The 27,723-nt window shown below is 33.1% G+C and overlaps 1 protein-coding gene across 20 annotated transcripts in view; it reads right to left on the bottom strand.

Moving 5' to 3' along the window:
• Positions 1–27,723, bottom strand: part of Sox6 (SRY-box transcription factor 6) — a 570,577-nt gene that overhangs the window by 301,731 nt on the left and 241,123 nt on the right. For all 20 annotated transcript variants that reach the window (XM_077798166.1, XM_026399004.2, XM_077798165.1 and 17 more), the window contains one exon: positions 11,555–11,762. In XM_077798166.1, coding sequence (XP_077654292.1) covers positions 11,555–11,762 — 208 coding nt within the window. The remainder of the gene's footprint in view (positions 1–11,554; positions 11,763–27,723) is intronic.

Genomic DNA, 27,723 nt, shown 5'->3' with positions numbered 1-27,723 from the left:
GTTACCGTTAAGATAATCTTAATTGGGAACAGAGGATGTAAACATAAGGACAAGAGAGATTGAAATTAAAAGAGGCACCATTCCAGAACATTTAACAATCTTCATTTAATCAACAAACACTTATTAAGACTACAAAAAATAGAGTTGTGGACGAGTCAGAGAGGTCTCTGCTCTTACTAACTTTCCCCTGTTAGTGGGTGAGAAAGATAATAAAGAAGATGAAAAAGCAAGAACAGAACAGAAAGTAAAATTGCTAAGGTGAAAATGAAATAGAGAAGTTAAAGAGTGATGGGGTCTACTTTAGAATTAGAGGTAAAGAATGCTTCTCAAAATAAGTGATAGTTAAGTTGAAATCTGAATGATAAAGAGGAGCTAGTATACAGAAATCAAAGAATAATGTTTAGGACTTTGTGCATTGGCTAAACAAAGTATTTTCCCCTCTCTAGTCTCTCTCTTCTGAGAACAAAAAGAGATTGCTCCAAAACAATATGTAGTTTATGCATTAATTTTTGAATTTTCCATCTCTTTCGTAACTTATAACAGGTAAATGTACAGGAGAAGAGGTATTTCTTACACCTTTTATAAGAGATATTTTCAGTTAAAAGTTAGTTATTGCATTCTAGAGTGGAATGGAATCTCAGTGCACATAGTATATTAGACACTCTTTTAAAAATGCCCTTTGACTATAGCTTACCTTCTTTCAAGAAATATATATATTAGCATAATAATTTTGCTTTTACAGCTGCCATGGTATTGCTGAAAGTAATGTGATACTTTAGCATATTTTCATCATTATTCTTCAGTATAACTTCATTTTTTTTCTAGTCAGCTATTTGTATTTACTCACTTTCAATTTATTATGTGAAAACAACTAGGAAAATCCACAGACCTTTAACTTCTGTACTCTCAATGATAGTGGATAGCCTATTTTCCCTTATTCCATGTCTTCATTGTGGGAGTATTTGTCTTGCCTCTCAATGTAAGGTATGGCTCCTTAGTTATACTTAAACTCTCAAGACATCAACTGAGAAAGCTATGATAAATCCGAATGTCAAAGATGCTCAGCATTAAGCCATACTTTTGAAACCATGGCTTTGTCTACAAGTACTTCATCAGACAATGATACCTTCATATATCAAAATTGGCTAGCAGTTTTTATCTCTAGTTTCATAAAGATTCTAGCATCAGAAAGAAGTGATCAGGAATAGTAAAAAACAGTTTCAAGCATAATAAAAGAGAATGAATCATGTGAATCATGAGATTGGTTCATATGACTGATTCAGTCTAAAAATGATTTGAAAGAGAAAGACTCTGAAATTTGGATACAAACTCTAAAAGAAAATCAAAATGGCATAAAATTTTAGAATTTGTCTTTAATGTTTATTTAAACCAAAATCCTCATTTTATAACTAGAATTTAGATTAATCGATTAATTAACTGATACTACCTAGTAAATTATGAGATTAAGGACAAGAATATACATCAAATCCAAGCCAATATCTGAAAGGATTCTTAAACATTCCAAGAGAGAGAAAGATTTCCAGCCAACAGGTCAATTGGCTACAAAAATGCCTATTTCAATGTTAACGATTGGGTAGAACAGTGGTAACACTAAGTTCGTAATTTTGAATTTGAAGTAAGTATTTAAGAAAAAATAAAACTACTGTAAACCTGTTATAATTAGAGATCAGGATTAATCCTAATTCTAAAACTACACCCTGAGCTAGAGGACATCAATAGAAAGGATCAAAAGGGAAAAATGTGTGTTTTCTAACAGACCTAGTAATCACATACCAGTAGGAGAACAATACACTTGTGCTCATAGTTGAAAGAAGGGTTGAAGACATTCTGTTAAGATACAACAAAACAAAAATTTCAGTGAAGGTGCCATCAAAGACTCTTGTTGAACTTCAAAAAAGCTCAGTGATTAAAAAAAAATGCCTATACTGGATATGCTGAGGAAGATAGAATCAAAAGGTATAGACAGTTAAATTAAAGCTTTCAGAGATTATAATACACACACACACACACACACACACACACACACACACACACACACACATACAAGCAGGAACTTCTTTGTGTAATGTTTTCCAAAGAGTCAAACAAAGACTATAAAAAAATTGTCAATATCAATTCCACTCCTGAGGAGACATTTTAGAGAAGAAACTCATGCACACATGCATCAGAAGCATTAGCTTCAAGAATCTTCGTAACATATTTTCTTGCACTAGCAGAAAACTGGAAAAAAAATGCCCAGAGGCAATAGACAGGAGAATATACTGGTTACAACACAGTATAACATGGAACATTATACAAAAGTGAAAATGAACTAAAACTGTGCACAGCAAAACTGATCTTAGAATACAATTGTGAATATATAAAGCAAGTCACAGATTACACTGTGACATTATTTTTATAATATTCTAAAACAAAGCTAAGGAATATATTATTTAAAGACATATTTAAAACAAAAAGAGAACACAATGATAAACACAACATTCTGGCAGTAATCTAACAGAAACAAGGACTGAATGAAAAATAACATAGGGAGATTCAACTGTACTCATAATTTTTATTAAGTAAGATAATTCACAGGTGTTTATTTTTATGGCTTTTAATACAAATATCAAATATGACATAATAACCAAGTTTACTGCTTCCTTAGCTACTCATTTTTCTTTTGATTTGCATATGTATTTATAAAGAAAATAATAAAGAGCTAAAGAGATCCTCTATTACTTCTTGAAACTCCCATGATAAATCCTGAAGAAAATCTAATGAATTTTCAATAGAGTAAAACAAAATGCTAATTGTTTGCTCAAATTCTACAAGCTCAAAAAGCATACAAACATCTCACTTGTTTCATTAAACAATTAGAAAGCTGCACCCTCTTTCTAAACAACAAAATGACAGGAGCATACCTTCTTGCTTCCCAGTTCAGTGAGAGGAAAAATCAAAAACGACTTGCCTGCATCTGTTAACATTCTTAGAGAAATAGGTTTTAAAAAGCAATTTTCAAATATGAGGAGAAAGAAATGGATTAAGAAATTTGAAGTATCTTTTCAAGGCAGAGAAATAAATTGAAAGAAAAATATCAAACAAATAGTATATTATCTATATTATTAAATTAGAATTGCAAACAATAGCAAATAGAAATAACCAAAATTTCTATATAGAATTAACCAAATAGAAATTACCAAGAATGTCTGAGGTTCAAAGAATTCTGTCTCATTATATATATTTTGTAAAGTTATATGAGAGGATGACCAGTTTCTAAAAATTAGAAAGCTTTTAACACAAAAATATACCAAGCATAATTCTTACACAAACAATCATAATTTTTATAATTCTAACACTAATAGTTCTCACTCTTCACTGCAAGTTCTAAATATTGTTGTATAATACTTTTGGAAAACATCTGGTTTTTTTGTATACTTTCTAGCACTAGATAAGTGTGTACTATGAATATGCTACAAAATCTTTAAAATGGGAGCAAGGAAATAAATATCATTGGAGGAAATTTTTATTAGGAGAAGAAAAAACAAATTTAAGTGAAATTGCATCCACATTGCTCTGAATATCCAATGCTTCTTCACCAAGAGTATGAGCAGTGTTGGGGAACTTCAGCATTTAAATGACTTGAGATTTCTAATGTATTTGAAACAATTATTCTGGGAGTTTGTAATGAATACTTTATGTGTTTATAACACAAAAATTCCAAACCTTTTCTATTTCTCCCATGAATGAGAAACATAAGGTAAGGTTTGGATCTAGGATATTCTAAAGGCTTCACCAATATAACCTCAAATCATAATTGTGATTAAAATCTAATATCCATAATTGTGCCTTAAAATAATTTTGATGCTATAGAATGGCATGAATGTTAAGCTTCTTTTTAACATGGATTTTAATGTTAAAGGAACACATTGCTCTTAACTTGGTACTATCTAAAAACCCTCATCCAATGCTTTAGCCAACCTCTCTCCCTGACAACATCACATTCCACATATTCTCAGCAGGGAAGACTGGCTTCCAGTGGGGAAACTTTAGTATCAGCTTTTCCAAAGAGCCTGAAAGGAGAGTTAAACTGAATTGCTCTTCCAGAACACAAGAACATCACTGCTGCCAAATGCTAAATCCCTTAACACCATGGGATATTTCCTATGATTTGGTCTGTGGCACAGTATGAGATTCCTATAATATTTCTCTCAAATTTTTTTTCTTTAAATAACAATAATAGTAACAGTAATTATAAAAGCAACAATAATAATTGTTATGATTATAAAAAACTATGTTAAGCAGTTACAATGTTCTGGCAGCATTCTAAATGCTTAAATTTTGTAACTTTTGATCTCCACAAAACATTCTAATAATGCCTATTTGAGGTTGAGAAAAGTGAAACACAGAGAGTTAACTTACTGTATGTCATTCACCTGTAAAATGCTGAACTGAGGATCAAACACAAGCATCCTAACTCCAGACTCCATGCTCATAATTAGTAGGTCACACTGCCTTTCTAAGCATTAGAACTTAGATTCAACCCAGATCTAGCTCACTCAAGAACATGACTTTCAAAATTGAGTTTTCTCATTGTTTGAACTACACTAAAAACCTCCATTATATAGCAAAAGATCTCCGATGAGCAAAATACACTAACATGTGCCTTAAATAAATATACTTTAATGAAAATATATGTATAAGTCTAAATAATTGTTTAGACATGCAAATAATGATAATAATCCATCAGATATACATATAAACACATGCTCATTCCTTTGCTTGGGAACAGCTGCATAATCCATTGGAAAGCTTATCCCACCAGGAATCCAAAGCTCAAGTGCTGCTGCCCTTTCTGTACATGCACAGTAAAATGAATCCACATACTTTCATTACCATGATAGCCTGAAGCACACAATTCCATGGGACAAATACATTAATTTCTGACCACTGTATATCCTATGGAATTGTACCTAAATCCTGAATACTTTCCATTAAGTTGATGGCTCTATCAAAGAGAGTCCATTTAGTCTATATTTCTACCTAAATGCAAGCTTTGTCACTCCCTCCTGACCACAATAATTACCCAAAGAATAGTCTTGAAAAAGAGCCAAAGAGCCAGAAAGAAAGTTTTATTTAGTCAGAGCTGAGGGTTTTATCATGTGTCCCTTTCCCTGCAATCTCACATGACTGCAGAACCTGACTCAAACCAGTTCACTGGGCCTAGGATCATATACTTAGTAGTATGATACACAAGACATGATAGTGGCTGAAGCACTATTATTAAAGAGAGATTAAAACAGCTGTACATTATGCTGAAGCACTTGCTCTTCCCTTCACAAACAGACGGTCCTGGATTACAAGCAGCACTTGACCATTTAGATCACGACAACAACCAGATTTCACCAGCTGGGCCATGTTCTCCTAGGCAGTGCCTGTTGACCTCCTCAGTCGCAGCTGCTCAAATGAAATTCTCATTAGACAACTTATTTTCAGAAGCCAAAGGACTCTCTGATTAAATATATGTATTTAGATATAGAAGTCCTTTTTAAAGTATTCATTTTCTGACAACTGTCGCTTATGTTAGAGCCCAGTTACACTGGCAACAGGATGGGTGATACAAGGATAACTAAAATTCATCATTTAATCACAGCTGAAGGATTTTTATCTTGGAAGCATTTTAACCTGAATCCATTAATCAAGGCTTTCTACACTCTACCCACCAATATCAACAGAGTTTTAAAAGGCATATTCTGATATTCATTCAATTCACCTACGCATCTATCTACCCACCTTCTTATTTATCTATTTATGAAACTAACTCAAAGTTAAATTTACAAAAGGCAGAAACCTTGCCTATCTTCCCATAAGACTCACTTTTAGAGGGGGCACTTTTGGCACTTTGTTCATGAGTATTTCAGCAATCTCGTCAAATCACTGCTCAGAAGAGGGCATTTCTTGAAGAAATGGCAAACACTGATAATAATTTCATGGATAAAACCCCTTGCCTGGAGAGTTACTGTTTTGACATAAAATATTGTTTTAAAATGGACCATAGTAAACTTCATAGATCAGTTTCTACATATGAGGGTAATGAAGGGGAAGATATTTAATCTGATAAAGTCAAAACATTCTCCAGGACAAGAAAGATTCAGGAAAGGTCTTCATTTATTACAACAATCACACAGCTTGTTAATCAGTTAACCATGAAGTATGGCCCTCAAACCATGAAGCAAAAGTGAGTGAGGGGCTGGAGATATGGCTCAAGTGATAACGCGCTCGCCTGGCATGCGTGAGGCACTGGGTTCGATCCTCAGCACCATATAAAAATAAAAAAATAAAGATATTGTGTCCACCTAAAGCTACAAAATAAATACTTTAAAAAAAAGTGAGTGAGGTGTGGGATAGCATTTGAAAGCTCTTCTATGTCCTATGATATATATCCCAAATGAGAAGAAGAACCTGGAACTTTAAAGTGTCAAAGCCAAGCAAATATCACAGGAGCTGTTCTACCTCCTTAGACCTAGGATATAAGTATTTTAGAATCAAAAGTCTATTCTAAACTTTTAAATGACCTTTTCTATAATTATTTGTTCTCCATGATACTATTCTGTTCTATTGTTATAAACAGATAACTAAAATTAGGATTCAAGCTCAGAATATCAAACTCAAAATAAAAAATAGAAATTCTCATTGCTCCCATTTTCCAAAACATATTCATCCACTTCTTTATTTTTTATTAATTGTATTACCACTCTCCTATTTGCCCAGAGTCTATCTTTGAACCATTCCTCTCAGTTGCCACACTTAAATATGAAGTCTTAACATTCTATCTCCTAATATCTTTTCCATATTCAGCCCCCTTCATTTCTCATTTCTGTTGTATTAGTTCAGGGCCTCATTATCTATAACCTGGAACAATTTTCTTAATGTCTCTCCCTGTTCCCGTCCATCCTACATAGTCCTACTAGATAACTTTCCTGAAGGGAAAACTAATCCATCACCTTATTGTGCTAAAAAAAAAAAAAAAAAATAGTCAATGATTCCTCCATCACCTTCATTTTTTAAAGTTCAAACTTGGCCCAAAATTAAAGGACCTCCATGATATGAATACAACATAGTTCTCCAGTCTTATGTCCCATATGCAAATTCACCTTTAGTTAAGAACCTAAATTGTTGGCTGTTTTAATGCTCTTTGACTGTTCCTTCTGCCTGAGATGTCTGTTCCTTATATTTCTGTTTACACAAATCCTTTCATTCTCCAAGACTAGTTAGGACCCATTTCTCTATAGAACCTTTCCATGGCTTTCTAGATAGAAGCAATATGTCAATTTTGTAAATTCCTATAACATTTCATCTATATAGCTTTTATGGAACTAATCATATATTAGATATTTCATTATAGTTCATTTGATATATGTTTCATATTGTTTACTAGAATATGAATTTCTAAAGTTTGGGACTATTGTTTTATTCATTATGGATGCTCCATATCATCTAGAATAGGGTTTTGTGTTTTGTTTTTTTTTAGCCTGAATTCCACAACCCCAAGAGAAATGGAGAGAATTCAGGGAATCTATGAACGTGAATGTAAAATGATTCTTTTTCACTAGTCTCTAATTTAAAATTTGCTTTTCCTAAGTTATATATGCAGGCAACAAACCAGAGCATTGCATTTCAACTGTGACATAACCACAAATAGATTAGAATAAATATTTTATATCATATTATACTTGTTGAAGTGTATATAAGATACAAAAAAAAAAAATTTTTTGTGGTCTTTGGGGATTGAACCCAGGGCCTTGTGCAAGTGAGGCAAGCACCCTTACCAACTGAGCTATATTCCCCAGCCCCAAAATATTTCTTGTGCTTAACACTACTTCAAAATTATGATATTATTAAGCCACCCATTACATCTTATTTTTAATGTATTAGTAAAGTAGCATATTTTAGAATATCACAAAAATTTTTAAAGTATTTAATATTTTAACATAATTCATTTTCTCTAATTCTATGTACTTTATGTGATTAAAATAATACTAAGAAAGGAACTGTAGGTTTCACTAGACTATCAAAGGGATTTACAGAAAACAAAAAAGGTAAGAATTTAAGAATCCTTGAGTTTTTTGTTTTGCTTTTTAATATTTTTTAGTTGTAGATGGAAATAATACCTTTTATTTTATCTATTTATTTTTATGTGGTGCTGAAGATCAAACCCAGTGTCTCCCACATGCTTGGTGAGCACACTACCACTGTACTACAACTCCAGCCCAATCCTTGAGTTTTGATACAGTACCTTGCACAGAAGAGAAAAAGGTATAGGAAAAATTGCAACATTATATAGCTATTCATTAGGGTCATAAAAAGATATTGTATAAAAAGAACATCGTATAAGAAAGAATATTGTTCAGCCAGGAGTGGTGGCCCATGCCCATAATCCCAGTGACTTGGGAGGAGGAGGCTGAGGCAGGGGAATTGCAAGTTCAAAGCAAGCCTCAACAATTTAGTAAGGTCCTGAGCAACTTGGCAAGACCCTGTTTCAAAAGAGAAAAAAAAAAAAAAAAAAAAAAAATATATATATATATATATATATATATATATATATATATAGCTAGGGATGTGACTCAGTGACTAAGCGTCCCTGGTTTAATCCCTGGTACAAAAAAAAAAAGGAAAAAATATTGTTCATAAAAATTCGTAGTCTTAGCCCTATTAAAATGACAATTGAGATTGCTGCATAACACTAAAGAGAGATCTCTTTAGAGATCTTTCATTTTATTAATTATCTTCCAATGAAGATTGTAGATTGACTCATATGGACACATACAACTGTTAGACACTATCATGCCATCCTGGATATTCTTTTCTGGTGTTAATATTACTAGTTCCTTCAACCATTCCTCTTATTATGTAATTTTATGTCTCTGATTATGTCAATTGTTATCTGAGAATATCCCAAAGCTTTTAAATCTTAGTATGGTAATTATGAACTCAACACCATACTTCAGATACATTTTATAGAGCAAGGGAGTTCAATGAAACACAATCTCTTGAATATTACATACCATACTTCTAATATTGCTAATCCTAACTAGCATTGGCAACTTTTTTGGCAGTATTTACCCTGATGATCCCATTGTGCTTTCTGACATCTAAAGCTCACAAGATTATTATTTTCACTCAGATAGCTGTTATTTGAATTTCCTGCAGTAATTACTTGCACAGCTGAGGGTTCCAATCATAATCTCTGAACTTGATAATAAAATCTATTAAATTGTATCTTTATAGGTTTGTTTTAAGTTCCATTTCCAGTTTTACAAAACTGTTTTGAGTTTTGTGTCTTGCATACATTATATTCACTGTTCCTCTCAGATTTTTGAGATTGGTAAATCTAAAGATCATGCTTTCTAGTATATATTATGTATAATAATAAGCACTAAAAATGGCTGAATTTCTGATGTCTAAAACGTATTATTGTAAAAACATTAAAAATCTGGAAAGTATGTACAAAAGTATTTTTTTCTAGTAGTAATAAAGTGATAAAGAACTCTTAAATGAGCAGTCTTGTCTTGAAGTTTCTCTTGTACAAAAGCAAGTATAACTCATGGTAAGGAAGAGGAAGAATAAAAAATTAACCATTACTTGCAAGAAAATTTGATTTAAAATTCCCAAGTATTCCAAGAAAAAAAAATCATAACACACCAAAATATTTTTACCTTAAAAATCTCTTCAGGGCATTCTGAAAACTACCTTCTTATATAACTACTTTTCAAATATTTATATACATAACTACTTATATATCAAGTTTTTGTTGAATCACAATTAAAACTAATTTAGCAATCTCACTTATTCAGAGATTTTTTTGATCAAGCATTTTGAATGATTCAGAACATAACCAAGAATTAGAAAAACAAAGTCTCTGAAAAGGCAGAAGTGTCAGCATGAAGTTCATACACTGAAGATCATGTATATCACCCAGAATCTTTCAGCAACTCATCCAGAACACATTTGTTCATATTTTAAATATAGTTCAGAAGTCCTGATTACCTAACTTCAAAATCTACAGATGAATGAAAGAACAAATCAGAAATTATTCACAACTATGCAAAAATTAGCCTGCAACCTGATACTGAAGAAGAAACCAGCACATGCACACACACACACAAAATATAAATAGATAGATAGACAGACACACACACATATATATGTGTGTAAATAAATGTGTGTAAATAAATGTACATATGTATCAAGGAAACACAAGGATTCTAGAGTTTCATAATTGCAGAGAAATAAGTATAAAGTCAAACAGTTCTAATCATCTCAGTGATCTCCAGGGGCAACTATTACATAAAAGCATGGTAAAACAACTGACATTTATAACAGAATAAACATCACAATACCTCTAATTCATATAGTTTACAGTTCCCAAGAAACTTTTATATTTATTATTGAAGTTAATTCTCATAATGTTTTGAGTTGCCAAATCGGGAATCAGTACCATACCAAATTTTGAATTTTATGGTTCAAAGAGACTTAACATACTCAGGGAAATATTATTGTTAGATGGGTATTACTGTTTTTACTCTACTGTATCATGACCCTCAATACTCAAAAAATATCTACATTTGTGTTTAAAAAATCTGGTTAATAAAAACAAGGAAACATGCAATACATTTTGAAAGACTTCCACAAAAAATGAATTTAAAACCTAGACTTTTGAGCCTTAAAGGAGTAAAATTAAGTTATCAGAAAAATTCTCTACTGTATCAAATCTCAAAGTTCCTACAGTGTCACAGATTTAACTTACAAGACTAGAAATAAATCCAGAGCCATGAATCACCCTACATTTTAAGGCATAAATTCTTTACATAAAAATGAAAAAGCATGCATAGTAAAGCAATAACTTAGACTTGAATTATTTTGTTTAGAAATATTGTTGGAGAATCTTCTCTCACCTCCATTTTCTAGGACCTAGGTGAACCTGAGACTCTTGTGCAGAGTGGAGAAGGTAAATGGGCAATGTGGCAGCAGATGTCACATGTCAAAGTACTTGCCCTGGAACTTTGAGTTTTAACAGTATTAAAAGCCTTAACCTCATCTTTCTAGTTTTGGAAGTAAAAATAACATTTATAAATGTTTAAGATAATCTATGACTGAAGACAACTAAATTTTAGAAAAAAAATTTTGCATTTGAAACATTTGATATTTTCATAAAGAAACACTATCTGCCAAAAGGAAACAAGAGAGAAAAAATGGAAAAGTTAAGAAATTTCCCTCCCTACCTTTTTCCAGGGCAATGATTATGGTCAGTTTAAAATCTTGAGGTTTTTTTTTTAATTATAAGAACCAAATAAAATATAAAATTTTTTAGAAAAACAGAGCTATCTGCTTAGCACTCCTAATGGTTCACAATCTGCCATCACCATGGTAACCTCTGAATAACTTTTTCCTAGCTAATGCCAATTATGCACTTCTCTGGCCCCTGAAATCCCACTCATTTTTTTAAGGCCTGGAATCTTTAGAAGAAAAGCCCAACAGTTAAGTCTACACATACCCTCTTGTTCAGTCCGAGTCATTTCCTCAAGCTTCTTCTGTTTCAGTGTGTCCACCACATCAGCAAGGCTCCCTTTGCGGCGCTCTGGGGTTCCAAAATTAACACTGGTCATTATCTCGCGATCCCGACTCCCTTCGTCAGGCTTATGTGGTGAGGTAGAGGTATTTCGGAAGGAATATAGGGAACAGATTTTATTATTCTCTGACTCCTAGAAAAAACAAAATAAAATAAAGCCATTAGAACATAGGTTTCTTAACATTGGAGAAAAATCCTAAACTCATAAAGACAGTATATGATGCTGGGTGAGATAAATGAAATATATAAACTAAAATAAAATAAGATATAATAACTAACTTAGTAGGAAAAATAAAATATACAATTCTGATTAAACAATTGTAAACTTTAAAGAAGCAGTTAGTTATCAAAGAAACTGAAATCGCAGATTCAAACTACTTAATTTTTGAAGTTATAAAGCAGCCTAAGTGGTTCGATAATAGACAAATCAACTTCTTATACTCTTCATTTTAAAAAATTTAGACTCAGTGAATAATTATTAGGATTGCTAAAGTTTTTCTATTATTTCGGTGCTTTCATTAGCAATGCGTTTCCCACAGCCTAAAACAACAACAAAAACTGTATATCACAAAATGCTTTCCTTTAATTTAGAACCATTAGAAAAGTTAGCTTCAGAATCCAATATTCATTATTCACCATAAAATATATAAAACATATAAATTAGTGCCAGAAATTAAGCCAACTTGAATATTTTTGTGTGCTAGATTTTGGAGAGAATCATTAGTTTAAAGGTATACAACTGTCCAAAGTTATGGAAGCCTCTATTTCTTACCCTTACACTGGTACTTCAGTGTACCCTTACACTGGTACTTCAGCACATAACACCTTTTTCATGTGACATTTATAAACTTCTTTTTAAACAAGACGGTAGGTTTATTATAGAAAGATTTGCACAGGAATGACTTCATAGTACAGAAAAGTAACAGGTAGGAGCATTAGATCTTAGAAGGAAAAGCAAATCTGAGATTGAAAATAACAAACAAAAATAGAATAAAATCATGGCATTTGCAGGTAAATTGATGGTGTTGGAGAAGATAATGCTGAGTGAAGTTAGCCAGTCCAAAAAAAAAAAAAATGCTGAGTGTTTTCTCTGATATAAGGAAGCTGATTCATAGTGGGGTAGGGAGGGGGAGCATGGGAGGAATAGATGAACTCTAAATAGGGCAGAGAGGTGGGAGGGAAAGGGAGGGGGCATGGGGTTAGAAATGATGGTGGAATGTGATAGTCATCATTATCCAAAGTATATGTATGAAGACACAAATGGTGTGAATGTACTTTGTATACAACGAGAGATATCAAAAATTGTGCTCTGGGCTGGGGATGTGGCTCAAGTAGTAATGCGCTCGCCTGGCAGGCGTGGGGTACTGGGTTCGATCCTCAGCACCACATAAAAATAAAATAAAGATGTTATGTCCACCGAAAACTAAAAAATAAATATTAAAAAATTCTTTCTCTATCTCTCTTTAAAAAAAAATTGTGCTCTATATGTGTAATATGAATTGTAATGCATTCTGTTGTCATATATAAATTTTTAAAAATTAATTAAAAAAAGAAAATAACAAACACCTGAAAGTTTCTACAAAGAAATGCTTTTATATCTCTCTAAATGACTTGGCCATAGCCCTTCAGTAGTTTTGCATTCACCTTATCTGACTGCACAAAGGTATCCTCTCCTCCTACTAAAAAAATAAAAACAAAAACCTGTTGTGAAGCAAAGCATCTAATCTTCAAAAGCTTCAAAATCCTAATCGTTCCTCTCTCCTTCACAAAAACAGCCCAGCAAGCTTCAAAAACAAGAGGAAAACACATGAGGCAAATGTTACAGAATTGATAACTAGTAGGAAAGGGGGAGAGAATGAATATGGGAATCTAGAGAAAATATATATATATACATATATATATATATATATAGAGAGAGAGAGAGAGAGAGAGATTAATTGTACTCAATAAATGCTAGGTATTTATGCATTGTTGTCATTGTGTATAAGATATGGAATGAATTTTTTTTCAAGGTTATTGTGAGCCCATGAATGAGATAACGTTTGTAAAGCTCCCAGGCACAGTACTGAGCTCAGTGCTGAGCTGGTGTTTAATAAATGGTAGGTACTATTATTTTGAAGGAAGAAATAGATCTAAGAATGGACCTAAGAAAATTTTCTTCCCATTGGACATGAAGAATTGTGAAGTAAAAAATGTTGATGTGAGTCTCAACTAAATAAAATATTGTGAACCCTGTGAATATTGTAAGACCCATTGAATTACACACATTAAATCATGTGGTATGTGATTAATCACAATAAAAAGCTATTAAAAATACTGTGAGCTAAATCTTCATCTCTGCATTTTTATTGCTAGCATAAGGCCTAGAACAGTACAGCTCAATACATTTGTGCTGAAATAAGTAGGATACACTAAATGGGACAGGGCAAGAAAGAGAGCTCCTCTTTACCTTGATCCTAGATCTCTCCTTTCCCCCAAAGAAGATGTTTTACATCATGTCATGTTTACAATAATTCTGTGGAGGGAGGTAAAGGGGCCCGTCTTCTTAAATGCCAGTCATGTTAGTACCTGGCTTCTTAAAATGGCCAGTTCATTCTCCATTTTGATAAATGAACGCTCAGAGGTATGTTTGCCAATGCCATTTTGACCCTGAATAAAGTTCATATCATATAAATGACTGAGGATTTTATGTGTCAATGATTATCATTTGATCAATTATGCTTCAATTACTTTATTTTCAAATGTATATTATTTATACATCATTACTCAAAAAAAATTTTTAAGTTTTTTAACTGACTCAAGCTAAGGGTATAAAGATCAAGTCAAAACAATAGAATGTATAAGTGGTTACCTACAAATGACTCATCATTGACCATAATGAAGATTTTGCCATTGTTCCCAAACACAAGTTGAGAGCCACCAGGAGAAATTCTCCAGCTCAGGTAACAACTTTAGGTGGTAGAACAGTCAGCTCCATAGAGTATCATTTTTTTCTATCAGGATTAATTTCAATCTTATGTACTCATTGTCACTTCTTGGACTATTTCCCTTGTTCTTTGACTCATGGAAATGTGATCATTGCCATCCTGTACTATAGACAGTAACCACAGGTTTCTCATGGCAAATGATGACCCTCATAATCTGTGCAAAGTGACTTAGGAATAGAGTACCGAGAAAAAGAGGCTGAAAAGTCATGATTTCCCCTATAAAGCCATAAGAACTACTTGCAGTATGCTACCAAAGCATAAATATCAGGCAGTAAATAAAATCATAAATGGCTTCGGTCATATAAGTCATACCATCCTCAGGAACAATGGAGAGAGGAGAAATTTGTCACTTCTGGCCCTTACTTTTTAACTTTCTAAAACTTAATGTTAGTCTTTCATGAATAGAAACCTCTAAGCAATTTATCCGAGTAAAAATTGGACATAAATCAGTATACTTACAATAAATTAATGTTTGATAATGAGGTTAATAATCCCAAAAGGGAACTTATTAAAGGTTCTAGGGGGGTTTCCCTCTTTAGGGGGTTATATAAATTTAAAATAAATTTTCTTAAGAAAAAAGTCCAGCTTAGTTTGTAATTTTCTAAAAACAAAACAGGTCCTATGACACATCCCTTGAGGAAACTGTCCAGGGATAATAACTATCAAGTCTTGATGCATTACTGCAGGACAGCTGTGAAGAGTTCTGAGACATTTCCCTGAAGTGGTGGTTCTCAGATTTCAATGTGTAGAATTACCTGGCAGGTCTGTTAAAATGCAGAGTCCCTCACCTCCCCTAACCACTATCCTCCCCAGTGATGGAGACCAGTAAGATGAATATTTATACACAATCCTAGTAGTTCTGATCTGCAGGTCCTGACCTCACTTTAAGAAACACTGCTCCCTAAGAAGCCAATAAAATAAATGTACTTTGCTTTACATTATAATGTGGATATCATCTAGGAAAATTTTTACTAAACCCAGTTAGCTGTGATTTTAAAAACTAACATACAAGAGATTAGCTCTCTTTCCATCTTGTCGAAAACACCCACTAAATTGCATGACTGAACACATGAACAATACAAAAAGCAGAGCACAAGGTGAATGTAGTTAGTCAACATTAGTTCACTCAAAGGGAACTTACTATAAATTTGTTTTCTTTTCAGTCCCTAACCTAAATGCCCCCACCAAACCTAACAGTAAATAAATTTTAAAATATTATTGAAAATTATCTCAGTCCCAATATAAGGACTAAGATATTGTTGATTTAGATAATTGAAAGGGTATTTCATTGGAAATCAAACAGTACATAAACTACACAGAGTAGTAGGAAAAAAGGCCATTCATTTTAGAAAAGAAAAAGCAATTTTCACAAATCAAGAATTTTAATTATACAAAGTGAACAGTAGAAAACACAACAAATTAAAAATATTGCTCAGAATTTTCAGAATTGTTATTCAAAACTGATTGCTCGGTGGTGGCATTTAAAGGACTTTAAACCTAAATACCATTCCATAGTACTGAGAATATATAAAAATTACTGAAATTCTTGAGCTTTGTGTGTCTTTTTTCTTTCCCCAGGAATGTCCTACAACCTCTTTGATTATAAATCCAGCCCACTTTTCAAAGTTCAGATCAAACTGCATTTCACCCTTAAAGCCCTTCCTAAATAACCGGGCCTTGCTATTCTGGTACTCTCCACTATACATCAAAGCACTTAATCATTAACACACAATTCAGCATTTAATTATATACTAGAATAAATTATTCCTTACCATTTTACATGTAATAGTTATATCTTCCACTAAGTTTTGGCCCTTGGAGATTTGGGGTCATGTCTCATACTTCTTTTATATACCTTCAGTAACATAAAGTATATTGAGGCTGATAAACCTTAAACAACTACTCAACAAATATGTCAAAAATAATTTTAAAAATTACTGCCATAGGGAAAGATTTGCTTTAACAGTGACAGGATTGTTTAAGCAAAATATTTAGACCTGAGATATTTAAATATAAGTGACTGATGATATAGCTACACAATGGGATACTATATGGTCATTAAAAATGTTGAATCCTTAGCAATATGGGAAATGCAAATAAAAACTACAATGAGATTTCATCTCACTCCAGATAGAATGGTAATCATCAAGAATTCAAATAAGAATGTAAAGAAAAAGAAACACTTATACAGTGTTAGTGGGATTGTAAATTAGTAAAACCATTATGGAAATCAGTAGAGAGGTTCCTCAAGAAAATAAGATAGAACCATAATATGACCCAGCAATAGCACTTCTGAGTATTTATCCAAAAGAACTAAACTTAGCATACTATAGTGACACATGCATATCCTTGTTAATATAAGTACAGCTCCCAATAGTCAAATTTTGAAAACAGCCTAGGTGTCCAATAACGGATAGATGAAGAGAGAAAACATGGTATATACCCAATGGATTTTTACAAAGCCATAAAGAAGAACAAAATTATGTCATTTTCAGGAAAATGTATGGAACTGAAGAACATCATATTAAATGAAATAAGCCAAACTCAGAAAGTCAAGGGTCATATGTTTTCTCTCATATGTGGAAGCTAAAGAGAAAAGAAAAAGGGGTGGATTTCATAAAAATAGAAGGGATATCAGTAGAACAAAGGCTAGAAATGCTGGGAGGGAAGAGAAGAGGGAAAGAAGAGGTATTAGGTAAAAAAGTCTGACCAATTCATGTATGCATATGTACAAATACATCACAACAAATCCCACTATTTTGTATCATATGAACACCAACAAAAAGTGTTGTCTATGTTGAATGGAGTGATATTCATAGTGATGAATAATTAAAAGCAAACTGCATGCCCAGTTTTGAAGGTATATGGTTTATCCACATGATGAAAGACTTTGAAATTATTAAAAATAATATTTTTGCAGAAATTTAATTACATGTAGCAATATTCATGTGTTATGAATGAAAATTTATGTTGGTGAAAAACTTCTATGTATATATGCATATTTTCCCTTTAGATAGATAGATATGAATATAGATATACATATTAAGGGAAACATACAAAGAAAAGAAAAGAATCCAGAATACCTAACAAAATGTTAATGGTCATCTGATTGTTGGGATAATAGTTTTTTTTTCCTTTTGAAGTTATCCATTGCAAATAAAATATCATAAATAATACTTTTAATCAGAAAATAAATATTATTTTCAGAGTCAAATATGGATATGAAAAGTATTGTAGAAATAATTTATTCACAAAGAAAGATGTACTAAATAGAAAAAGGGTATATTGTAATACTTAAAGTATTAGATCAATTATTTTGTGTGTGTGCATAAGGGTAAATTCTAACACCTCCCCCCACACTCCTATATATACACAATTTGGAAAAATATGTACCAAAATATTTATAGTGGATTCTAAATGGTGGTATGACTATTAGTAAGCTTAATTTCCCTTTTTTGCTTATCTGTGTTTTCTAATTTTTCCTCAGTGAACGTATTACTTATGTAATAAAGAAAAATCACTTTATAAACAGATACTTGAAAGCAACAGAAAAATAATTTAAGAGAATGAAATTTGACCTTCTTGAAATTATAAAAGTCCATATATTATAGTCCTCCTGTACTAAACACAGAAAAAACAAATGAGTTTTTTTCCCTTTAATTTTCACAGTTGAAGGATCTAGTTTTCTTTTTAAGTAAATCTAATTATAAATAGAATACTTGTTATTTGATAAAATATATATCCTTATTGCTAATATATGTGCCCCCTCCAAAATTCACATGTTGGACCTAAGATCTAATGTGATTGCACTAAGAAGTGGGGCCTTGAAGTAATGTTTAAACCATGAGAATAGAGACTTCATGAACGGGATTGGTAACTTTATGTATAAGAGGGCCAGTGACAACTAGTTGGGCCCTTCTTACCCTTCCAGCCTTTTAACATGTTAGAACACAACTAGTCAGCTCCCTCTAGAGAATACAGCAATAAGTACCAACCTAGAAGTAGAGACCAGGCCCTCATCCAAACCTGCCAGTGCCTTGCTCTTAGACTTCCCAACTATATTAATGACCTTTCCATTGCTACAACAAATACCTGAGTTAAATCAATTTGTAAGGAAGAAGGGTTTATTTTGGCTTACTGTTTTAGAGATTTCAGTCTGCGACCTATTGTCTCTGTTAGTTTGGACCATGGAAGCATACCATGGCAGGAGAGCATTGGGGAGGAAGCCCATCACCTCATGGCTATTGTGTGTGTGTGTGTGTGTGTGTGTGTGTGTGAGAGAGAGAGAGAGAGAAAGAGAGGGGGGGGGAGAGAAGAGAGAGAGAGAAAAGGAGAGAAAGAAAAAGTAGGAGGAAGAGGAGGGAATACCAGAATCCAACAATTTATTTTAAGAGCATGCCCCCCAATAACAAAACCTCCACTGTCTCCCACCTTCTAAAACTTCCACCAACTCCCAATAATGCCATAAGCTGGGGGATACATGGGTTTTGGGGGCACTTAAACAAACCTTAGCACCAACCTTCAGAACAAAGTAAGTTTATATTGATTAAAATTTATGGTCTGTGGTATTTTGTTATAGCAGCATGAACAGACTAAGAATTACCAAGAAGTATCTATTGTTGTATAACAATCCAAAACAGAGAACTTAAAACATTATTATTTATTTTCCTTAAACATTTCTATGGGCAAGGAATTTGGGAACATCCAGGTTGCCTAGTTTTGTCTCAAGGTTCTTCATAATGTCCCAGTCAAGTCTGTGGCAGAGGTTGGGTCATTTCAAAGGCTTCTCTTGTCAGATGTGGTGCCTGGGCCAGGAACACCTCAAGAAATCTGAGCTGGAATAGATCATTTTATGGATACAATCCTCTATTTATATGTGACCTCACCACATGACCTCTTGTCTCCCATATGTTAGTTTAAAAGCAGCTGGACTACTGTATATGGTGATTCAGGGATCCAAAGGGCTTCAAAGGTACATGTCCCATGGAGAATCAGAGGAAAACTACATCACTGTTGTAAGCTAGCCTGGGAAATCATATTGTGTGTCACTGCATTCTAGCCTGGAAATCATATTGTGTCAACGCATTCTATTCAAGAGTGATTAGAATGGCTTTCCCATAGTCAGAGAGATAGGAGTTGCCTTTTCATAGGATGCATATATAGGTTAATTCTCAAATAGTCACTGTGAGAAACGAATCATGTAAAACACTTAGTACAGCACTGAGCACTAAATACTCAGTAATTGATAGCAAATGTCACTATGATTAAATTCAAAGGTACTTTGTCCAGTTAACCTTTATTTCAATTTTCAATTCTGTAAATAATGTCATAATAGCCACCAACACTATTTTAGGTTTTTATTCAAATTCATTCATCTACATGGAATATAAACTACAAAATTACATTACTCTCTTCATTATAAATACTTATTCCAAACTAATTTCATTAAGATCTGGCTCCTCATAGAACTCCAGAAACCTTAGCATTGTATTTTTTTTTTTTTTGGTTGTTGTTTTTGTTTTGTTTTGTTTTGTTTGAATACCAGGGATTGAACTCGGGGACACTTAACCACTGAGCCACACCCCCAACCCTATTTTGTATTTTATTTACAGACAGGGTCTCACTGAGTTTCTTAGCATGTCAATCTTGCTATGGCTAGCTTTGAACTCTCCATCCTCCTGCCTCAGCCTTCCTAGCCATTGGGATTATAGGTCTCTGGCTTGTAATTAGTCTTTTCTAGGAATGCTATCAATTCCCACTTAATCCTATCTTTTTGGATAATCTCCACTCTATCCAGGAGCAGCTCCAGTACTCTAGGCTCTGATTTATCTGACTTGCCAACCACACCTAGACCAGGAATGTAAATGGATAGCCATACTGCAAGCAGAGGGGAGCTCTGGACTGGGGATTTAAAAGTTAAGATAATAAAACCAGATACTCTGTGTCTAATGGAAGAAAAAGTAGGCCCTAATCTCCATCATGTGGGATTATGCCCCAACTTTCCTAAATAAGACTTCTTTGGTTCAGAAATTAATAGCAAGAATCAATAAATGGGATGAATTCAAACTAAAAAGTTTCTTCTCAGCAAAAGAAACAAAGGTGAATAGAGAGCCTACATCTTGGGAGCAAATCTTTACCCCTCACACAAAAGATAGAGCACGAATCTCTAGGGTATATAAAGAACTCAAAAAGCTAAGCATGAAAAAAAACAAATAACCCAATCAATAAATGGGCCAAGGACCTGAACAGAAGATGATATACAATTATCAAAAAATATATGAAAAAATGTTCATCATCTCTAGCAATTAGAGAAATGCAAATCAAAACTACTCTAAGATTTCATCTCACTCTAATCAGAATGGCAGCTATTATGAAGATAAACAGCAATAAGTGTTGGCGAGGATGTGGGGAAAACAGTACTCTCACACATTGCTGGTGGACTGCAAATTGGTGCAGTCAATATGGAAAGCAATGGAACCACCATTTGACCTAGCTATCTGTTTCCTTGGTCTATTCCTAAAGGACTTAAAAACAGCATACTACAGGAACACAGCCACATCAATGTTTATAGCAGCACAATTCACAATAGCTAAACTGTGGAGCCAACCTAGATGCCCTTCAATAGATGAATGAATAAAAAAAATTGTGGCATATATACACAATGGAATATTACTCAGCATTAAAAGAGAATAAAATCATGGAATTTTCAGGTAATTGGATGGAGTTAGAGAAGATAATGCTAGGTGAAGTTAGCAAATCCCCAAAAACCAAATGTTGAATGTGTTATCTGATATAAGAAGGCTGATTCATAGTGGGGTAGGGAGGGGGAACATGGGAGGAATAGAGGAACTCTAGATACAGCAGAGGGGTGGGAGGGGAAGGGAGGGGGCATGGGGTTAGAAATGATGGTTGAATATGATGAACATCATTATCCAGACACGAATTGGTGTGAATATTCTTTGTATACAACCAGACTATATCAAAAATTGTTCTCTATATGTGTAATAAGAATTGTAGTGCATTCTGCTGTCATATATAAATAAAAAATAATTAAAAAAGAAAAAAGATAAGATGCTAGGAATTGGTATTGGAAAGCATGGGTCAGAAATGGGATTTTTCTTATTATAATGGTGTTGAAATCCATATACAAGTAGAAGTCCTTAAAGTTAAGAGAAATGACTGGGAAATGGCCTAAGGAACTGCATGAATTAAGTACTCTATTGGTACCCAATTTAATTGTAGCAACAGAATATTATCCTCTCTTATCCTTTAGAAAGACTGATTTAAATATATTCATTCTTATTGGATTGTATGCTGTTTTGATTTCCATTTTAATTGTAGACTTTCCAATTTCTGACAGCACCCAATCTATAGCAAACTTCTATTATATTAGACCCCTATCCAAAACCATTCAAGGCACGTTCAAATCCTCTAATGGGTTTAATCTAACACTCTCCTGCTGAGACATGCCATGGTTCCATATAGCATATATTCTTTCTCACTAAAATGAATTATAAGCCAAATTTTCTTAACTAAAAGTATGTTCTTGGTATTCTCTGGGTAGAGGAAATAAATTAAGGGGATGGAATGTCTATAAAGAAGTTAAAAATAATAATAAAACCAACTAAAAGTTGTTTTGGTTTTGGCCACTCAACCATGTCAGTGATCAATATTCTCTGGAAGGCAGATAGAAGTTTCAATAGCATGTTCAAGTTACATTACATAATGTACATATATTTAATATATAATATTGTTATATTACATACTATGTACTATATTTTGTGATTCCCTACTTTAAAGCACTTTTATATGAAACAAAAACTACCTGCCAACTATAGAACAGGTCTTACACTACTAAAGTGTTATTGACTAACTGACAAAGAAAATTTACCTAATCTAAGTTTCAGGAACTTCTTGCTAGCAAAGGAAATCTAACCTTTTTAATATGTTGAAGACTAAATTGCTAATATTTACAGATTCTCTCTCAGAGTAAAAAGTATTTTTTATCTAAAGTGATATATTTTAACAAAAAGTATTGGGTAAAAGAAACTTACATAAATGAAAGTGCTGAATGTTATTCTAATTATAAATGATTCATGACAAAACTATCACTTGCTCTAATGGTAAAACAAAAATGTATGCCTTTTTCCTTTTAAATATTGCTGAATATATTAGGTTTACTTATCATTCTCAAAGTTGACATAAAATTATGTCACGTATCACTATTACTATATGGTTTAATAAAAGTAAAATTATTTGTGGATATGTCAGCAAATAGATTTGCTTCAGTATTTGTAAAAGTGTCATGACTCCTAAAGTATAAAAAGAAAAAAGCTTCAGTTTAAAAATGTTATCTTAATTCACAGATAAAAATCACAAACCCGAAAGTTTTCTAGTTGGCCACATTATTGTGATTTTTAATAAACAGAAATCAATATACTACACAAAGTAAATATAGGAAAAAAATTAAGTCTCCAAATTGTTAAGACAAGAACATAAAACAGTTATATTGCATTCCAATGCACAAACTCACATAGAAAAAATCAGACTCTCAAGATTCAAAAATCCTTAAGAATTCAGTTGTTCTACCACACATAGTCCTTAAATCCTGTGCAAAAGAAGATGTAATAATAAAGTAATTAACAAAGTATAGGCAATCAAGGCCAAATTTTCCAGTTTAAGTTCCAGTTTTTCTGCCTGCCTCCCATATAAGCCCAGACAAGTTAGTTAGCCCCTTTGTCTTAATTTCCTTCTTTGTAAAATAGGAGTAAAGAACCTATCTTATGGCTCAGTGACAGAGCACTTACCTAACACATTTGAGGCACTAGATTCATCCTTAGCACTGCTTAAAAATAAATAAATAAAATAAAGTATTGTGTATATCTACACAATTTTTGAAAATATTTGAAAAGGAAACTGCCTCAGAAAATTAATAAAATTAAATCTACGAGTAAAATTAAAACAGTGTCTGTTGCATAATAAGTGTTCATTACATCATGACAGCAATGATGAATAATAAATAGCCCTAACAAGTAACTTTTGGCTTCCCTGTGAACATGGCACCTTCAAAAGCAGGCTATTCCATTTTTGAAGGGTTGAAGAAAACTCCTCTTTATAAAGAATATAAAATATATTTCAACCTATAGTTCTATTCCATGGAAATATTCATAATGGTAACCCTTTCAATACCAACACACAGCTATTATAGTACTTTTGTATCTCTGCCCCACCCACCAACCCCTAGGGAAAACATCCCAATTTCCTTCATTTCTTCCTCATAAGACATAGTCCAGCCATTCTGGTCATTCTGGTCTGAGTGTGTTCCAATGCATTTCTCTCTTTTAGAGAGTGATTGCCTAAATGAAATATACTCAATATTGTCTGAACAACAAGAATTAAGATACACTATAACTGCCTTAGAGATACCATGTTTTAAAGATCTAATGCCATGAGACAGAGTTCAGTTTTTTGAAAGTGGGACCTAAGAACATTAAAGCAGGCAGGCCTACAAGTGAATTCCTTGGCACCTGAAGCAGCATTCTATCAAGTTCAGCTATGAGCTCATTCATGTGCCTATCAACTCAGGCAGTCATTTTCATTTGGACATTCATTACTCAAAACTACCATATTCTACCTAAACAATACTACCAGGCTAGGCTGAATTGGCTTAAACAATTTTAATCTTGAAATCAGGAAAGTTAAAAGTGGCAAGAGACTTGGTGATTCTAATTCAGATCTTCCTTTTTAAGATGAGAAAACTGAAGTCATGAGATATTGAGTGACTTTCCTAGGTCACATAGTAAATTAGTGGCAAAGAGAGCACAGGTAACATCCTTTCCTCTAATTTATGCTCTCTCTATGTAACTCCAGGAAAAATATTTCCACGTCACAGAAAGAATTTTTTTTTTTTTTTACAATTTAAGGTATTGGAGGAAAAGTATTATGGAGAAGTTGGAGATGTTGGACTAGTTCTGATGGAGCAAAGTTTCTACACATGGAGAGCCTCAGGATCCCATAGAGTTTTTCTTAAAGGACAGCTACTTACTCTAGTGTCAAGTCAATTTTCTCCATTCCCTCCTCCTTTTGCAGCTTTTTTTTCCTTCCTTATTTGAAAGATACCAGTGCACTTGTAAGAATAATTGTTATTATATAATCAGCAAGGCAAATAGTATGTTTTAAATGAAGAAACCTCTCAGGGTATGTTCTTCATACCTCACAAATCTTTTTTTTTCTTTTTTTTTAATTGGTTGTTCAAAACATTACAAAGCTCTTGACATATCATGTTTCATACATTAGATTCAAGTTGGTTATGAACTCCCATTTTTACCCCAAATACAGATTGCAGAATCACATCTGTTACACGTCCACATTTTTACATAATGCCCTATTAGTAACTGTTGTATTCTGCTACCTTTCCTATCCTCTACTATCCCCCCTCCCCTCCCCTCCCATCTTCTCTCTCTACCCCATCTACTGTATTTCATTTCTCTCCTTGTTTATTTTCCCGTTCCCCTCACAACCTCTTATGTGTAATTTTGTATAACAATGCATACCTCACAAATCTTATCATTACAAAGTACCAGAGTCCAATTAAGACTTGTCAAGTTCTTTTTTTTCCTTATTGGAGATGCTATTCTATGAACAGGGAGGTCCTTCCGTGGCCAAGCTAGACAGATTACTTCAAATATCACACACACTTAGCCCTCAGGGCTACTCTGTGAGCTCAACAATCTCATTTCATTGGATCTTGTCCAGTAAAATTCTCAATTTTGAGGATTTAACTATAAAAGCCATCAAATTTCCTTCTAATATGTCAAATAAATATGATGGCTTCACAAAAAACTCTGGGTCATCTAGGAAAAATGTAAATAACATCTCCAGCTCTCTCATTTGTTTTTACAACTAGAACAAGTACAAAAAGATAAAAATGATTCCCCAGAAGTGATGGTGCTTATAAAAGAATTATCTATCCACTCACCTATCTGTACTTGCATTTCCAAGGAAAGGGAAATGCAAATACCTCCAATTTAACACAAAGTAGTAAGTAAGAAGTCTAATTCTGCCAACAAGTGTCCCAATGTCTACAGGCTCTACACTTCCCAACCTGAGGGCAGCTAATGACTGAAGTTATAATCCTACAGCCCATGGCTACTCTCAGGAAAGGGAATGAAAAGGCATGATTTTTTTTTTTCTTATCTTCTAAATAGCAAAACACTAAGATTCATTCCTTGACCTATTTTTTCATCAAAGAATAGCCAGGAAGAGAGTTGAACTATAACCTCACAATTACAGAAAGCAAAATAAATAAACTACAATCAAAATACAAACAAAATATGCAGTAAGAGAACAAAAATAAAAGAGGAACCTTTACAAGCTCAACCAGGTACAAAATAAATTAATACAACTGAAGGACTAATATTAATTCTGAATTCAAGAGTAAAAATGTTCTCAATTTGTTCATGGATACATTAATTTATATTAGCTAGTTTGGTGCTATGCAAATTTTTTTAAACCCTAAATAAGAATAACTGCCACCTATGTATTATAATTCTTCCTTAAGTTTCTAAGTAGATGAATCTCTTCTGTTTCACCATTATAATCTATTTATGCTTGAATGAAGGCACATTTCCTCTCAGAAGTTTAACGAATTTGAGAATATTGGATTCAAGGTACTCTCAATACACTGGCGTGGAAACAATTCAGAGGTAAATTATAATGAAAGCAAAAGTTTACAAAATAATTTCCAATCATTTTATTAAATAAGCTTTTCCATTTTCTAGGGTGCTAATGAAATATAAAGAAGGTAAATGAAATGCATAAATATTCATTGCTAATTTCAACCTGATTGCAAAATTTTATTAGCAAAGGTTTGTAATTTATACTTTAGATTTGAGAATGTGATTTATGTAACGATATATCATTGAACTCAATTTGCATCACCTAGAAAAGTACTGCCTAGAGGTCATGGAACATAGTGACACCAAAATAATAGTTAAAACATTAATATTATACAAAAATAAATATTCCGTCTCAGTGAGAGTTGAATTAATAAAAGAAATAATAGCTAGAAGTTGCTCTTCTTTTAAAATGTTACATTTCTCTTGGAAAGCAAGGAAAACTTTTATTGCAGAGGACAATCAAACAGTGGGATAGTTTGCATATTAAGGTAATTAGGGCACATTCCTTAGAGGTATTCAAGAAAGATTAAACACGTTTGTGGAAGGAACAGAGTAGGGTCTTTCCTGCTTAATGTAGGTGGTTTGAGTCAATAATCAGAGATGGCCCTTTCAATCTTATCTCAATGAATGGTGCAAGCAGGAAGCACTATGTTAAAGTTTCCTTTATGGAAAGCCAACCTCTCCAAATTAAAAAAAAAGTAGATCTTGGTGGAATGAGATGGACATCATTACTCTATGTACATGTATGACTGCACATATGGAGCGATGCTACATCGTGTACAACCAAAGAAATGAAAAGTTGTGCTGCAATTGTGTAAAATAAATCAAAATGCATGCTGTTGTCATATATACCTAATTAATTTTTTTTAAAAAAGAAACAACAAAAATTGTTTTAAAAAGGTAGATCTCAATTTGTTCATGCATGCAAACACAATTCTGGCTTCCTCCTCCCAAAGCAATATGCTGCCTATCAGAGTCATTACCATTTTACTGATCTAGAAGGACCTTGAGATTCATCTCTATCTCTAGATATGAAAAGCTCAAATTAGCATGTAAATGACAGCATACCATTTAATATATACTTTATTTTCTACAACATTTCTTAGAAGCATAACAAAAATGTGTACACTTCATTATTCCAGTTATGATATTTCATTATAGTGATGTACCCAGAAACCAGGTAAGGAATTGCGTGGAGGAATTCTGTAGAAGAAAGTAAACATTAGCCAGACCTACCTGTGGCCTGAAACCGCGCTGGTGGAGTTCTGCTTTAATCAGAAAATTATTGGTGTCCTGATATGGGCTTTCATTGATTAACAATGAACAATTTTGAGAAAGGCTTATCTATCTAAAAAGTAAAATCTACACTTGAATGACATTTTAATCCATCAAGAAAAGTAAAAAGGGATGAGTAGTACAGTGGTAGAGC

This window comes from Urocitellus parryii, chromosome 4 (genome assembly GCF_045843805.1).
Source record: "Urocitellus parryii isolate mUroPar1 chromosome 4, mUroPar1.hap1, whole genome shotgun sequence".
In the NCBI taxonomy this organism is placed as follows: Eukaryota; Metazoa; Chordata; class Mammalia; order Rodentia; family Sciuridae; genus Urocitellus; species Urocitellus parryii.
The sequence above is the reverse complement of the archived record's forward strand: the minus strand, read 5'-3'. Positions and strand labels throughout refer to the sequence as shown.